General features: G+C 59.2%; 1 protein-coding gene across 1 annotated transcript in view; it reads right to left on the bottom strand.

Moving 5' to 3' along the window:
• The window catches only part of EFNB1 (ephrin B1), a gene marked incomplete at both ends in the record, with an annotated part of 48935 nt that extends 40609 nt beyond the window's left edge, over positions 1-8326 (bottom strand). The window contains one exon of the mRNA XM_079541982.1: positions 8211-8326. Coding sequence (XP_079398108.1) covers positions 8211-8326 — 116 coding nt within the window. The remainder of the gene's footprint in view (positions 1-8210) is intronic.
• Positions 8327-13059: the final 4733 nt, after the last annotated feature.

Here is a 13059-nt window from a genome sequence, read left to right as displayed (position 1 = left end):
GGCACCGCCGTGCCCCACAGCCCCTATGGGGAGCAGCACAGGGCCGTCCCCACTGCCTGGGACTGGCCCTGAGCAAGCTGTGAGGGGCACCTCCTGCCCACACCACCAGGCGTCCTTCCCAACCCTTGTGGGACCAAAGCCTCACAACACAAAGGAGCAGCACTGAGGCTGCTCCCCTGCTTCATCCAGGGGGAAAAGTCCTCGAGACCCAACACAGCCACCGCAGCCTGTGCCGTCAGCGGGGCGGGCGCACCAAGGACGCATCCCTACCAAGTTTACACCAAGTAAGAATAACACGGATTGAAAAACAAACACAGCTGAAGGGGAAATTCCAGCCGCCTTCGGTTCTTCGCACCTCCGCACGGCTTCCTGAAACCCTAACCTGAGTGGCCCAGCTCTGCCCAGCCAGTGCAGCAACAGGGCACCGAGCTCCACATCTCCATTCCTCATCCTGCTGCAAATGGCTTGGACTCAGTGACCTGCAGGGATCCCTGCTGACTGGGGAGATCCTATACTGTGTGAATCTGAGAACAACGGAGTGCAGTGCTGCCAGCTGCAGAGCAGACAGCGAGTGCCACCGTGATGCACAGGGATGCTGGGGACAGCCACCAGTGCCCCTCACTGATTGCTCAGGGCTGCAGTGTGGGCAGCCCCTGCTCCTGCTCGGTGCAGCAGAAGGCAATGCACATCCCTGCCACCTGGAGATGGCTTTTTTTTTTTTTCATAAGATTTTTCTCTTAAAGAGAAAAAAAAAAAAAGAAAAGAAAAGATCCTAAAAATAATTGGCTAATTGGCCCGGTCCCAGTTCCGTGCTCGCAGTGAATTCCTGGCTCACTCTTGCATGAAGCGTTTATTAAATACATCAGAGCAGGAGATTAGGATAAATCACAACACCAGGCAAGCCAGAGAAACCGGGCGGTGCCAGGTGGAAACTTCCCATCGCGCCCAGAGGGAGGAAGCCCAGCATTCATCCCGGCCCCCAGCACTCCCCTGCCTCGAGGCACAACTCAGCCAGGGGTGCCCAAAGCGCAGCCCCCAGGGGCACAGCCCCACGAGGGACCATTCCCCCTCCCCACGCCGGGGGCTGCCGCCTCCCCTCAATCCCCAGCACCAAAGCAGAGCCCTTTTAGGGGAAAGTGTAACGCAATACCTGGAAAATTTCTCCCACCCGCTCTCCGCTGCCGGCTGCCAAATTTAAAACATATTTGCTGCTCCGCGCTGAAGAAATGTAACCTGCTGCTCAATTCCAGCACATCGATTCTTTGGGGGCAAGGAAAAAAAATCCGTGCTCCTCTCCTTACATGCTGCAGTACCAAAACGCAGCTGGGTCCTCCTGCATCCCCAATGGGAGCATCCGCACGGAACCAGGGAGCACCCCTGGCACAAAGCACCCCCCGAGCACAGCAGGGACACAAAGCCACTCAAAGGAGGGGCAGGGGACACTGCCAGCCTGCAGGAAGGGGACCCCTCACCCCCACTCCCTCCACCCCGCAGGGCAGCCCCCAGCCCTGCCCCACACTCAGAGCTGCAGGAATTTTCCATAGGGGCTCCGTTTGTAAGCAACGCAGCGCGAGTGGAAAAAGGCTGCGCAGCGCGGGGCGGTGGGGGCCGGGGGAGGGCATGCAATGCGTTTCACAGACTGAGCGATCCGACAGGGCCCATTAAAGGAAACAATTTGTAATACAATAATTATTATGTCGTTTCTCTGGACTCTTTCCTAAGCCTCTCTTTAAAACAGTTTGAGGCTTGACGTGCCTGTATAAAACAGACGTGATCTGTGGGGCTAAGGATGCTCGAGGACCACGCGCCGCGGGACGATGCTCTCCTGCACCCCACAGCTGGGATCTGAGGATGGTTCTGCATCCCAGGATGGGGGCAGGACCTGCGCTCCCCCCCACTCTACTTCTGCGCTCCCGCGTCCTCGGCCGCACATCTGAGGAGCGCAGCGGGAGTGAACGGCACAAATCCCCAGGATAATGAGCCCGGAGGAGGGAGACGGTGGGCTCTGTCTGAGGAGGGAGAGCTGCTTTTATTGGAGAGGCCTAAAAGGGCCATAAATCCTCCGATTCAAAGGCGAGCTCAAGCTCTTTCAAGTCGGAGGAAGGCCTGGGATGTGTCAGCCGGAGGACTAACCGCGCCGCGTCCCCTGCTGAAGTGGCCTCTTCAGCAAAGCTGTTCTGCAGCCCGGGATATTACACCCAGATCCTTTCCATATGCTGCCCATGCGCTGCAGCCTCCCCCCCCCCCCCCCCCCCCCCCCCCTTACGCACACACAGCCCCCTGGCACCTGGTCCAGCCCCGCACAGCACAGCGCTCCGCACGCGCCGCCCCTTCCCAGCCTATAACCCTCTGGGCTGCCCCTCGGAGCCAGGTGGGGAAGGGGCCCAGATCTGGGGGGGCCCTCAGGCCTCCCCCTCGCGTTGGGCTGCATTACTACATGAGGACAGACAAAGGAGTGCCGGCCCCGTGCTCCAACACGCACCGCTCCGTCTGTCCGTCTGTCCAAAACCAGCGTGGCAGCAGCAGGAGGAAAGCACTGAGCCCTCGGCTGGGAAGCATGCAACCATTGCTCAGCCTTAATGAGAGGGAATGCACGCAAATATTCCACGATTGATGTGAGCACGGTAAGCATATTCATAGCCAACAAGCAGCAAAAGAACACTGTGGGCTTCCTGCAGCAGCCACCCAATGCTGGTGCATGCTGAGAGCTGGAGATGGGACGCACAGAGCTGGCACAGCATCCCCCAGGCAGCACAGCCCTGGATGGCGCATCGCACAGCACCCTGCCTGCTCCCCAGCGCCAGCACACCCATGGAGATGCACATCCAACTTCTGACCCCCTCCTCAGGGCCGCTGCTTACACCCAAAGGTCGCAACGGCAACGAGATCATTGAGGCTGGATCTCAGAACCGAGCAAAACAAGGAGGACCAGCTTAAATTTGGGAAACAAGCGCCCAGATGGCACGGCCGGAGCGGCTCCGCCACGGCAGCACTGAGCAATGCCAGATTCCACGTGGGGCACCGGTGGGGAGAGCTCACACAGCAGCTGCTGCAGGCTCAAACAAGGGGAAACAACCCCAAAGCGCTCCTTGGGGGCGGCCGCAGTGCCTGCAGTGCCCCTGACCTGCACCACACACAGAGCCGGCCCAGCACAGCAGCATCAGCCCAGACTTATCCCACACAGTAAGGCCCATCAGTGGGGTGCTGGAACCGGGCACCTGCAGCTGCTGGCACTGCGCTGCCCCGGTACCACGCACAGCACTGCCCTGAGCCAGCACCAACCTGTAGGCAGCGCACACACGGCACGGCACGAGAGCCTCCCAAGGGATGCTCGGGTGCTGCCCAGGTTTGGCAGAACAGGACACTTTCTGGGATGCTGGATGGGAGTCGTTCACTCCTCCGGCAAAGCAGGGAACGGGAAAGGAAATGGAAAAGAAAACTCAGCAGAAGGCAGCAGCACGGACCCTGCTCTCCGCAGCCGAGAGCACAACAAAGCCCCACGCCAGCACCAGCATTCCTGCCCAGATGTGACGCCGCGATAGCGCCGGGCCCGCGGTCCTCCTGCGCTCCCGATACAAGCCATCATTAATTAGACACAGAATGGATTTCAGCTTTGTTTCTCCCCACCCTGTTTCGGCTGCCAGACTCCAAGTAGCATGTGCTACTGATCGCTACAAGATGTTTTCCCACCGGGCTCAGCGTTCTCTGGCTGCCGAGCGCAGGGGACAGGCAGGGTGCATGGCAGGAACCTGCATGGGGAAGGGAACGGCAGCGCAGGGACACCTCGCCGTGTGCCACGCAGAGGCTGTGCAGCTCCAGCACAACCTGCATGCCCTGGGAGGAGCCCTGCCACGACGCACAGTGCACCGCTGCGCACACACACACTGGGTGCTCACACACAGGACAGCCCACCACCAGCAGAAGCCCCACAAACCACCCCACAAACGGTGCTGTCCCAACACAGCCCCAAGGAACCCGGCAGCCGTTTTGCTCTGGAGAAAGCTCCAGCACTTTTACAACCAATCAGCCACCCCATCACAGCGCTTTTTGTGTTGGCTTTTTTTTTTTTCCCCCCTCTTTCCCCCTCTTTTAAAGGAAGCAGTTAAATCCATTTTATAGAATCCATGGTATTTACCCAGCTACTGCAAGAGCCGCAGCTCGGCGCTCACTGGCTGTTGTTTTTCTTTATGGAAGTTAATGAAGTCATTCCCAGGAGACACGCACAGAGCCCCAGGTCCCCCCAGCACAGTGCAGGCAGGGAGCAGACCTGCTCCCAGAGCACTCAGCCATCCCAACACCCCAACCACTGCAAGAGGCTCTGAGGGGAAACTTAGGGCTGGGCTCGGACTGCTGGGTCTCACCTCACCCAAAGCAGCCTCAGGAGGCCAGGCAAAGCCCCCAGGCACGGCCATGAGCTCAGGATATGGCTACGTGGATGAAGACCCATGGCACGGCATCCTGAGCGCCCTCAGTAAGCAGAAACAAAGGCACAACGCCGGGCCCCCAGCACCACGCTCACAGAACTCCACAGGGCACCACCGAGCCTTTAAAGGCAGAACAAAAATACCACCAAGGATCAGATGCCGGGCTGCGTCTGGTCGCTCTGCCTGTCCTTCCCTCCCCACCCCACTTCTTTCTCTCAGTTTTGTTTTTAGCAAGTCGCTCACGGCCCTGCAGAGCCACAGCGAGAGCAAAATCGGGGAGGATTTATAGGAGGGAGAGAGAAAAGCTGCACGGGAACGAGAGATCCCTAAAAGCTGTGCGATGATGTGTCCCATTTCCCCCACCTCCTTATTAAAATGCTTTCTGGAGAGCCGAATTCCAAGCCGAAATGAATTTTCCAACCCATATTTTATTAGGAACGCTTCCTTTTAACGCTTGGCGCAGGAGCCCACCAGGGTCAATATTTCTCCTGAATTACAGCCGAGGGATCGCAGAGCGCATTTCGCCAGAATTCCTCGTGCCATTCCGGGCTGCTTAACAATAGCAGCAAACCCCAAGCACCGACTGCTAAGTAGCGAAAGGGCCGATTCCATCCCTGGAACCACACTCCAGCTCCCCCTCCCATAAACGCAGGGAACGCTTTGCACAGAGCCCCGTCAGACACAACGGGATAAAATTAAAACCAGATCAGTTCGCCAAGACCCCTTAAAGGGGCTCTGCTCACATCCACGAGAGGCACCACGTGGAGCCCAAACTCGCCCCAAGCACAGCGTGGCCAAACGGCAGCCCTTCACCCAGCACAGCCACTGCACGTCTGCCTTTTTCCTTCCTTTAAGGACACGGAATTATTCACTGTGCAATTACAGCAACAAGTCTGGAGCTCAGAGCTCGCACCGGGAGCTGCCCCAGCTGAGGACTGAGCTGGTCCCAACCCGTGTAGGAAGGTGAGGAAATCATCCTGCTATCAGCCATGTTATCGGCGCCCCTCTGATGACATGTTTCTCAGATGAGAGCCACCCGTGCACCGTGCCCATGCACACTGTGGGCTGCCCAGCAGTAACAGAGGGCAGGAGGATATTTCCATCAGTCACAGAGCCACACCAAAGCCAAGGGTCCGACGCACGGCACGTTTTGCTCCTATCTGCTGGAAAGTTCCGCTTCATTATGTTATTTCTTTAAGGTTTCTGCTTTCTTTCCTCTAGAAATAAACACGAGAGCTCACTGTGCTGCATTCAGAGCCAAAGGAGCCCTGGGATCGGAAATGGGAGCCCAGCACCCACGTGGTTCGGTGACCCCAGGGATGGCAGCAGACCCAAGGAGTGCAGGATTGGGGCATTTGGGGGCTTTTCACTGCACGAGGCCTTCCTTGGAAACGCACCGTTCACCAGGCTGGCAGGAACGGCCGTGAGGGGCTGTGCCCAACTCCACACCAGCTGAGGTGGAGCACAAAGGCATTAAAAAAAAAGGCAAGAAAAAGAAGAAAAGAAGCGAAAGAGAAGCTGGAGGGGTGGCGGGGTGGGAAGCCACGCAGTGTGAGCCCACACCACTCCGGGCTCGGTGCTGCCTTTCCAGCACCTCCTCCTGCAGCATCACCGCACGGCACGGCTGTGACAGCAGTGAGCCGTGCCCCCAAACCCACACGCACAGGGAAGGGACCCAGCCGGCCCCGAGAACAGCGGGATGGATCCCCGCCCGCAGGGCTGGGGACGCGCACAGCGATGGACACAAACTCACAGACGGCAGCTTGCAGCCGCGGCACGGCGGCCCTTCGCGTGTGCGGCACCGCCCGGCGCTCAGCCCCGCAGCTGCCGGACCCGCACCGCTCCCTCCGGGTTCTCTCCATCCCGCAGCTCAGCTGCGCGACCCCGAGCTCCACCGCACGGCTCGGCGCGGCCCGGGCTCGGCCCCGGCTGCGGGCATCGCCAAAAGCCCCGCAAGGAGCGCTGAACCCCCCCGGCCCACCCGCACCGCCCCGCCCTGCAAACCCCCACCCCCCCAACTCCAACGGAGCCCCTTTTTCGTATCAGGTGGTGGCGGTTTCTGGAACCAATTTGCTTTTTCCTCACCCTCCCATCCCTCCATGCTGACTGAGCAGACTTAGAAACACCAAAGATCAGTTCCTAAGGGGAAAAGTTCCCCTTTTTGCTCCGAGCTAACAGACGGATCTTCAAAAGGAAGGGGAGGAAAAAAACCAAAACAAATAAGAGAATTAACTTATTGGAGTTCCTACAGCCTCCAGAGACCTCCTCCAGCTTTTCCAACACGCTGAATTAGAATTCAAGACTTTGCACGGCGCTCCCCGCAGCCCCTTCGGGACACAACACAAACGTTCGGGTAGAAGCGAATGTCCGACCGGGAAGGGCTCCACGTGGGCTCAGATCCCTGCAAACCTCGAGAACGCGACGGATTTTCTCTTTTGAGAAATATGGAAGGCGGGGAGGGGGGGGGGAGAACCGAGATAAAAACCAGATTATTTCTTCCCTCAAAGCGGAGAAGGGGGAAGATAAACAAACAGTCCGCGATTTACAAGATAAAGCCCAGCGAGAGGGCTACCAAAAACATCCCGATACAATCAGTCCCAAAACATCGACGGCTCATTAGTGACCGCGCCGAGAGCTGGAAGATCTTTTCAGGCTCCTTCGCCGCTCTCCATTGAGGGAGCGAAGCCACGCGCATTGTTCGCGTCCCGAAACCACGGGCGCAGCCTGGGGGGGGGGGGGGGGGTTGGGACTCGGTTTCCCCGCGGTGCCCACGTTACAAGGCGGACAGATTCCCCCCCCAAACCCCCACGCCGCACCCCCGGCAACGCCCGGGGGGAACACAGGAGGGGGCACGGCACCGCCCGAGCCCCGCACACCTGCTTTGGGGCAAAAAAAAAACGCCGTTTTCGAGGCTTTGGAAGGCCGGAGCCGCCGCCCCCCTCCCCCCGTCACACACACACACACACACACACACCGGCCCCCGGCTCAGAGCTGGGCAGCCCGGTGCCCCCCCCCACCAAACCCCCCAAATTCCTGCACACCGCTCCGGGGGGGGGGGGGGTGGGTTCAGCCCCGCTCCTCCTCCCCAGATTCCTCAACAGCCTATTTATAAAAGAAAAAAAAAAATAGAAGAAAAACCCACAACGAAAAGGCAGCCTAATGCTGCGCTCGCCACACCGAATCCAATCCCGGAGCGGAGCCCACCTCCCCCCACTCCCCGCCTTCCCCCCCCCCCCCCACCCCTCACCCCCCCCGGCAGTCCGAGCGCTGCAGGGCGCTCCCGGTGCCTCCAGGCGGGACGCGACGCGCTCCCAACATTCCGGACGAGAAAAAAAAAAAGAAAAAAAAAAAAAAAAAAAAAAGGAAAAAAAGAAAAAAAAAGAAAAAAAAAAAAAGGAAAAAGGAAAAAAAAGCGAAGAAAAAAAAGAAGCACCACCCGCCCGGGCGGCAGCGAAGCGAGCAGAACGCCGCCGGTGCAGCGCTGCAGGGGTCAGTATTCCAAAGGGGGGTTCCGTCCGTCCGTAGAACGCAGCCTCGAGCTCCGGGCGGCTCCGGCGTCCGGCGGCAGCTCCGCACGGCGCGGGCGCTCTTCGCGGCACCACCGACCGCTCCGCTTCCGAGACCACGGAGGTTATTTTAAATAGATTTTTTTTTTTCCTCGCTCTGAGTTTTTATATATATAGATATATATATATATATATATAATATTTTTTTTTTATCCTGCCACCGGGGGAGGGCGAGGCGGGCCCCCCCGCACCCCCCGCGCCCCCGTATTGCCGCACGTACTTGGGGTTGCCGGCGCTCCAAGAGACGGGCTCCAGGCTCTTGGCGAGCGGCGCGGCCAGGCGGCACAGGGCGAGCAGCACCCCCAGCAGCCACCGCCCGCCGCGGGGCCGCGCCATCGTCCCTCGGCGGCGGGACGGCACCGGGCGTCAGGCGCCCATGCCGCGGGGCTCTCCGCTCCTCAGCCCCGCATCGGCGCCGCGCAGCCCGCGGGCAGCGCCCCGCCGCCGCCGCCGCCGCCCTCCTCCTTCTCTTCCTCCCGCTCCTCCTCTCGCCTCGACGGCGACTCCCGCTCGTCCCCTCCGCCGTCCCGGCTCGCACAGCGCCGCCGCCCGCCGTGCCGCCCCCTCTACTCCCCTTCGCAGGCAACCGCACGGACGACTCAAAGAGGAACGGCCAATCGCCGCTCGCCCCGACGGGGCCTTCGAGCCTCGGGCACGCCTCTCTCCGCCCCCACTGTCTGTTCTTAAAGGGCACGCACCGCCTCGCGGCTGCCCCCCACCGCACGAACGGGCGGGGCCGGGGGCCGGCCGGGGCCGGGCCGTCGGGGCGGTGCGTGCCCTTTAAGAGCCGCCGGCGGCGCCCAGACGGCCCGGCCCCATCCCGCCCCCCCGGCCCCGCCCCCAAGCCCAGCCGCGATCCAATGGCGCCCCCTGGCGGTACCGCGGCGGCCGCTGATTGGCCGAGTGCCGCGCCGAGGTTTGCCGCGCGCTTCCCACGCCCCTCGGGACGGGCACGGCGCTGAGCAGAGGCGGGGGGGCGCGGGGCGTCGTTGTGTTGGGAATTGAAAGGGCTGAGCCTTATCGCCCCTTCAGTGCTGGTAAATGAGCCACGCTAAGAGGGATTTGTCCCCTTTTGTGGGGACCGAGAGGGGGGGATTTGCAAGCCGGAGCATCCCCGGCCGATTGCTCTTTTTCTTTTTTTTTTTTTTCTCCTCTCGGAAACTTTCTAAGGTTTGGGGTGGCTGATTTTTAGCCGCGTCACGAGGAGTGAGGTCACTGCGTTCAACAATGAGAAATCTGAAATGAATTTTCATTCAAAGCATCGGCCAAGCGCTTGGAGCCGGCTGGGTGCCTCCATCAGGGGCAGCTCGCGTTCTACTACCGACTTTTTAAAACATACTCCCAAGTCAGATCGTTTTCCACGAAGGAAATCCAACCCCCCCCCCCCCCTCGTTTTGAGACAGCCTTAAATGCCCTCAGCGCCCTCGCTCTTTCATTCTGCACGTTTCTCTTCTCCGGCGCCCCGCACGGCACACCCCTGCCATCCAATTGAAATCGACGTTTATTGGGTTTCTGCGTTTAAAAAGAAATTAAAATCGGGAATTAAATGTGTTGTTAAATTGAAGCTGTGCAGATGCTTTCCCTCGGCCAGGCCATTCCCGGCTCCTTAAATCAGGTTACACCGCGCCTCTCACAGCCTGTTGGAGTCCTGGAGACAATTGTCGGTTTGATTTAAACTAAATGAATGAGTCTATCAATTGCTTCTCCAACGACACCTTAATTCAAAAGAGACAGGGAAAAAAAAAAATAAAATCGAGGAAGGAAGAAAAAAAAAATAATCGTTTTCATTTTAGGTGGGAGGATTTCGAGCCTACCGTAATGAGTTATATTGCAACAAAGGTAATTATTCTAAGCGAGCTGGCTGGGGAATTGAAAACTGCATTAAAGCGTCAGTGACTTCCCTCCTGCATCTCCCATCGCTGCTTCCCATCAGAGAAACACGTACGTGGCACGGAGCGGGCGCAGCCCCGGGTCGGCCGGCCGGCCCCAGTGCCCCCAGGCGCTCCGGGGGACACGTCGGGCTCAGCCCGGTGCCGCCCCGTGCCCGGAGCTGCGGCCAGGAGGAGCCCCCCCCCAACCCCCGGCCGGTGGCAGCCCCAAGGTGTTCCTGTCCAATAATCTCCGCAAATGACATCACGATTAGTTGCCATGGCGACGTCTGCTCACAGCACAACGGCTCAGGTGGGAGATGGGGAGCCGAGGAATTCTGAAGCGGGAGAATGGTGCTTTCACGCCTTCCCGGTGCCAAAAGAACCGCGCTGGGCAGAGGGGAAACGAAGCAAAAACAGCTTCGGTGGCGCCCGAGCCCCGCGCTGGGCGCTGGAACCCACTGCCCATCAGCCTCACGTGCAGCACAGCACAGCGCCGTGCCACCTCCACACCACCGTGCCCAACCCCGCTGGTGCTGCTGCACACAAAGGCCTTTTGCCTTCAGCGTTTCAGCTGGTTTTTTTTTCCAAGGAAAACGAGGCCCAGGGTCTGTCTGCAAACAGCCCGGCACGTTGGGTTTGCGTTGCTGAGGTCTCTCACACCCCAAACCAAACCAGTGGAGACCAGCTGGGTGCCAATCAACGCTGGTGCATCCTTAGGATGAAGGGAAACGCAGCCATGTGAGCAGCGCGAGCCGGCTGTTGTGGGCACTCATTACAAGTTTAAGATAGGCAATGTCAACAGCGAGCATCCGAAGGTCACCCGGTGCCTCTGTATCGTGGGCTGAAATGGTATGTACATACCTGACACACCAGTATCGCTGTGTGCTTGTGGGCTGTGTCAATATCCAGTCTAACTCGGTGTTTTTATTGCTTCTTCCCGTGCTGGAATTCCTCAGTGGATGGAAGGACACAAAATCGAATGTTTCTGGCGTGGGAAAAGCAGCCCGGCTCAGGAGAGGCTCCTTTGGCTGCAGCCCAGCTGGTATGGAGGGATGGGCACTGGGCTGTGAGGATGAGACACACCTTCCAGTGCCACCATCACCACGGCCACAAACCCTGCTTTTCTAACTGAAGCTATGAAGGGAATTTGTGACACCAGCTGAGGCTGATACCTCAGAATTCAGAAGAAAAAACTGATTGAGGAGTGGCTCCTGGCCTCAGCTGGTGATCTCTGGCATCCAGGGACACCTGTGAAACCCAAGGGCTGCGTGCAGGGACAGGAGGAAGGGTTTGCTATTTTGGGGCAGCAGGGGAAAGATTGCAAAGCAGGTGCTGGGCTGAGTGCTGGCCGGGCGAGGAGGTGCAGTGGGGAAAGGATGCCCTGGCCTTCCCCAAAAGCCCAGGCTCTGTGAGCTTTCCTCTCACCTAGACAAGCAGCAGGAAGATGGGGAGACACTGCCAGCAAGCTGACACCTGGCCCGTCCCTCCTTGTCACCCCCAGAAGCAATGGGAATTCAATGCCCTCCCCACTTTCTGCCTTTCTCCTTCCCCAGCACACACGCTGGGTTAGTGGGGATATCCTCCCTGCAGCCACCAGCAGGGCCTCACCCCATCCACATCCCCACAGACACAGAGCGCCCCGAGGCAAATGTGGGTCTGGAGGGCAAGGAACTGAGCCAAGGTTTCCTCACGAGGCTTTGCCTGTGTGCCTCACCCATCTTCAGGATCAAGTCCAGGAAGGGCAAAAGGGACAGAGCGGGCACAGAGCGTGTGTGAACAGTGGTGCGTGCGCAGAGAGCGTGTGCACAGACACCACAAGGAGAGTGTGAGTGTGCTGCTTGCACGGAGAGCACGACGAGTGTGCAGTGTGCGCGGCGGGGCTGTGCTGCACACAAACCTGATCCCCCGATGGCCAAAGTTCTCCCCCTTTCCATGGGCCCAGGGTGCTGCCCCCAGCCTGCTGCCTGCACCCAGCACCCAGCCAGGCACCGGGGGAGGCGGCACCTCTAAGATCCCCCGCCCTGGGCAGAGATGTGCACAGAGGTGTGGGGACAAACACAAGCACACGTGCATCCCAGACCCGGCCCAGCTGCGAGGCATTCCTCTGTGGCACAGACACACACAGTGTGAGCAGAGCAGGCTGTGGGGGTACAAAGACACGATGGGGGCTTGGCCCACAGCTCTGGTGCAGCAGTCAAGGGTGGCTCTTGCTGCTTTGATGTCTCCCCAGGGACAGCTGCCTGGAGCATCCGGCGTCACTGCTGTCACGAGCTGCAGGGCCCTCGGTGCTGCACGATGCTCCTGTTGCAGATGAGGTCCCCAGCCCAGCCCTGCAGCCGCTCTCTGCCCTTCCCAGTGCCCACTGCCCGTCCCTTAACACCTACAATCACCCCCTCATCGAGTGATGAAGCTCTGCAGCGCCAGATGTATTCCGCAGCCGCTTCATATCGAAATTACCTGGGACGGTTTATAGCGAGAGAGTAATGGGATGAAATGGAGCAAAAGAGAATTTAGGCTGAGCACCTGGAGAAAGCGCTTAGTGCTGAAATCGGCAGGATGGCTCCCCCAGGGAAGCGGGTTGGAGTTATTTAAAACTCACCTAAATAAAAGCCAGGAGGGAATGAACTCCGCTTGTCCCACAGGCGCTGGCACGGAGGGACCTGGGGGACGTTCCCCAAATTATTTTCCGTGCTGAAACACGTGAGGGCTCACACAGCTGAACTCGTGCAGCCCTGGGCTGAGCAGAGGGGAAAGCAATGGGGCTGCACGGCGGGGAGTGGGGAATCAGAGCTCACGGCTGAGCCAGGAGCCCTCCATAAGGAAACAGATGGATTTTTGGCGCATACCGGATGCACGGAGCTCTCGGACGAGCCGTGTGGCTCTCAAACTGCAAGCAGCCAGGATGAGAGGGGTGCCAGAAAGCCTACGTTACCCTGCAGGACCACAGGATCGGATTCAGAAATGAAGGTGATGTCAAGGATTTTCCCTCGCTGTGATTTATACCGTCGTTCTGGTGCTCAGACTCCTGGAAACTTGCACCTCCTGCAGATGTGCCGGCTGATTAGAATGACGCAACGTAGTCGCTCGCCGGGTGATGTGATTGAAATCAAAAGCCCCGCATTCCCACCGAAAATGTGCTGTGGCTGCTGGCAGCTTCTCACTGCCACGTCCCACCTGTGCAGGCAGCAGGTGTGGGGC

Source organism: Tetrao urogallus (genome assembly GCF_951394365.1).
Source record: "Tetrao urogallus genome assembly, chromosome: 13".
NCBI lineage: Eukaryota > Metazoa > Chordata > Aves > Galliformes > Phasianidae > Tetrao > Tetrao urogallus.
The sequence above is the reverse complement of the archived record's forward strand: the minus strand, read 5'-3'. Positions and strand labels throughout refer to the sequence as shown.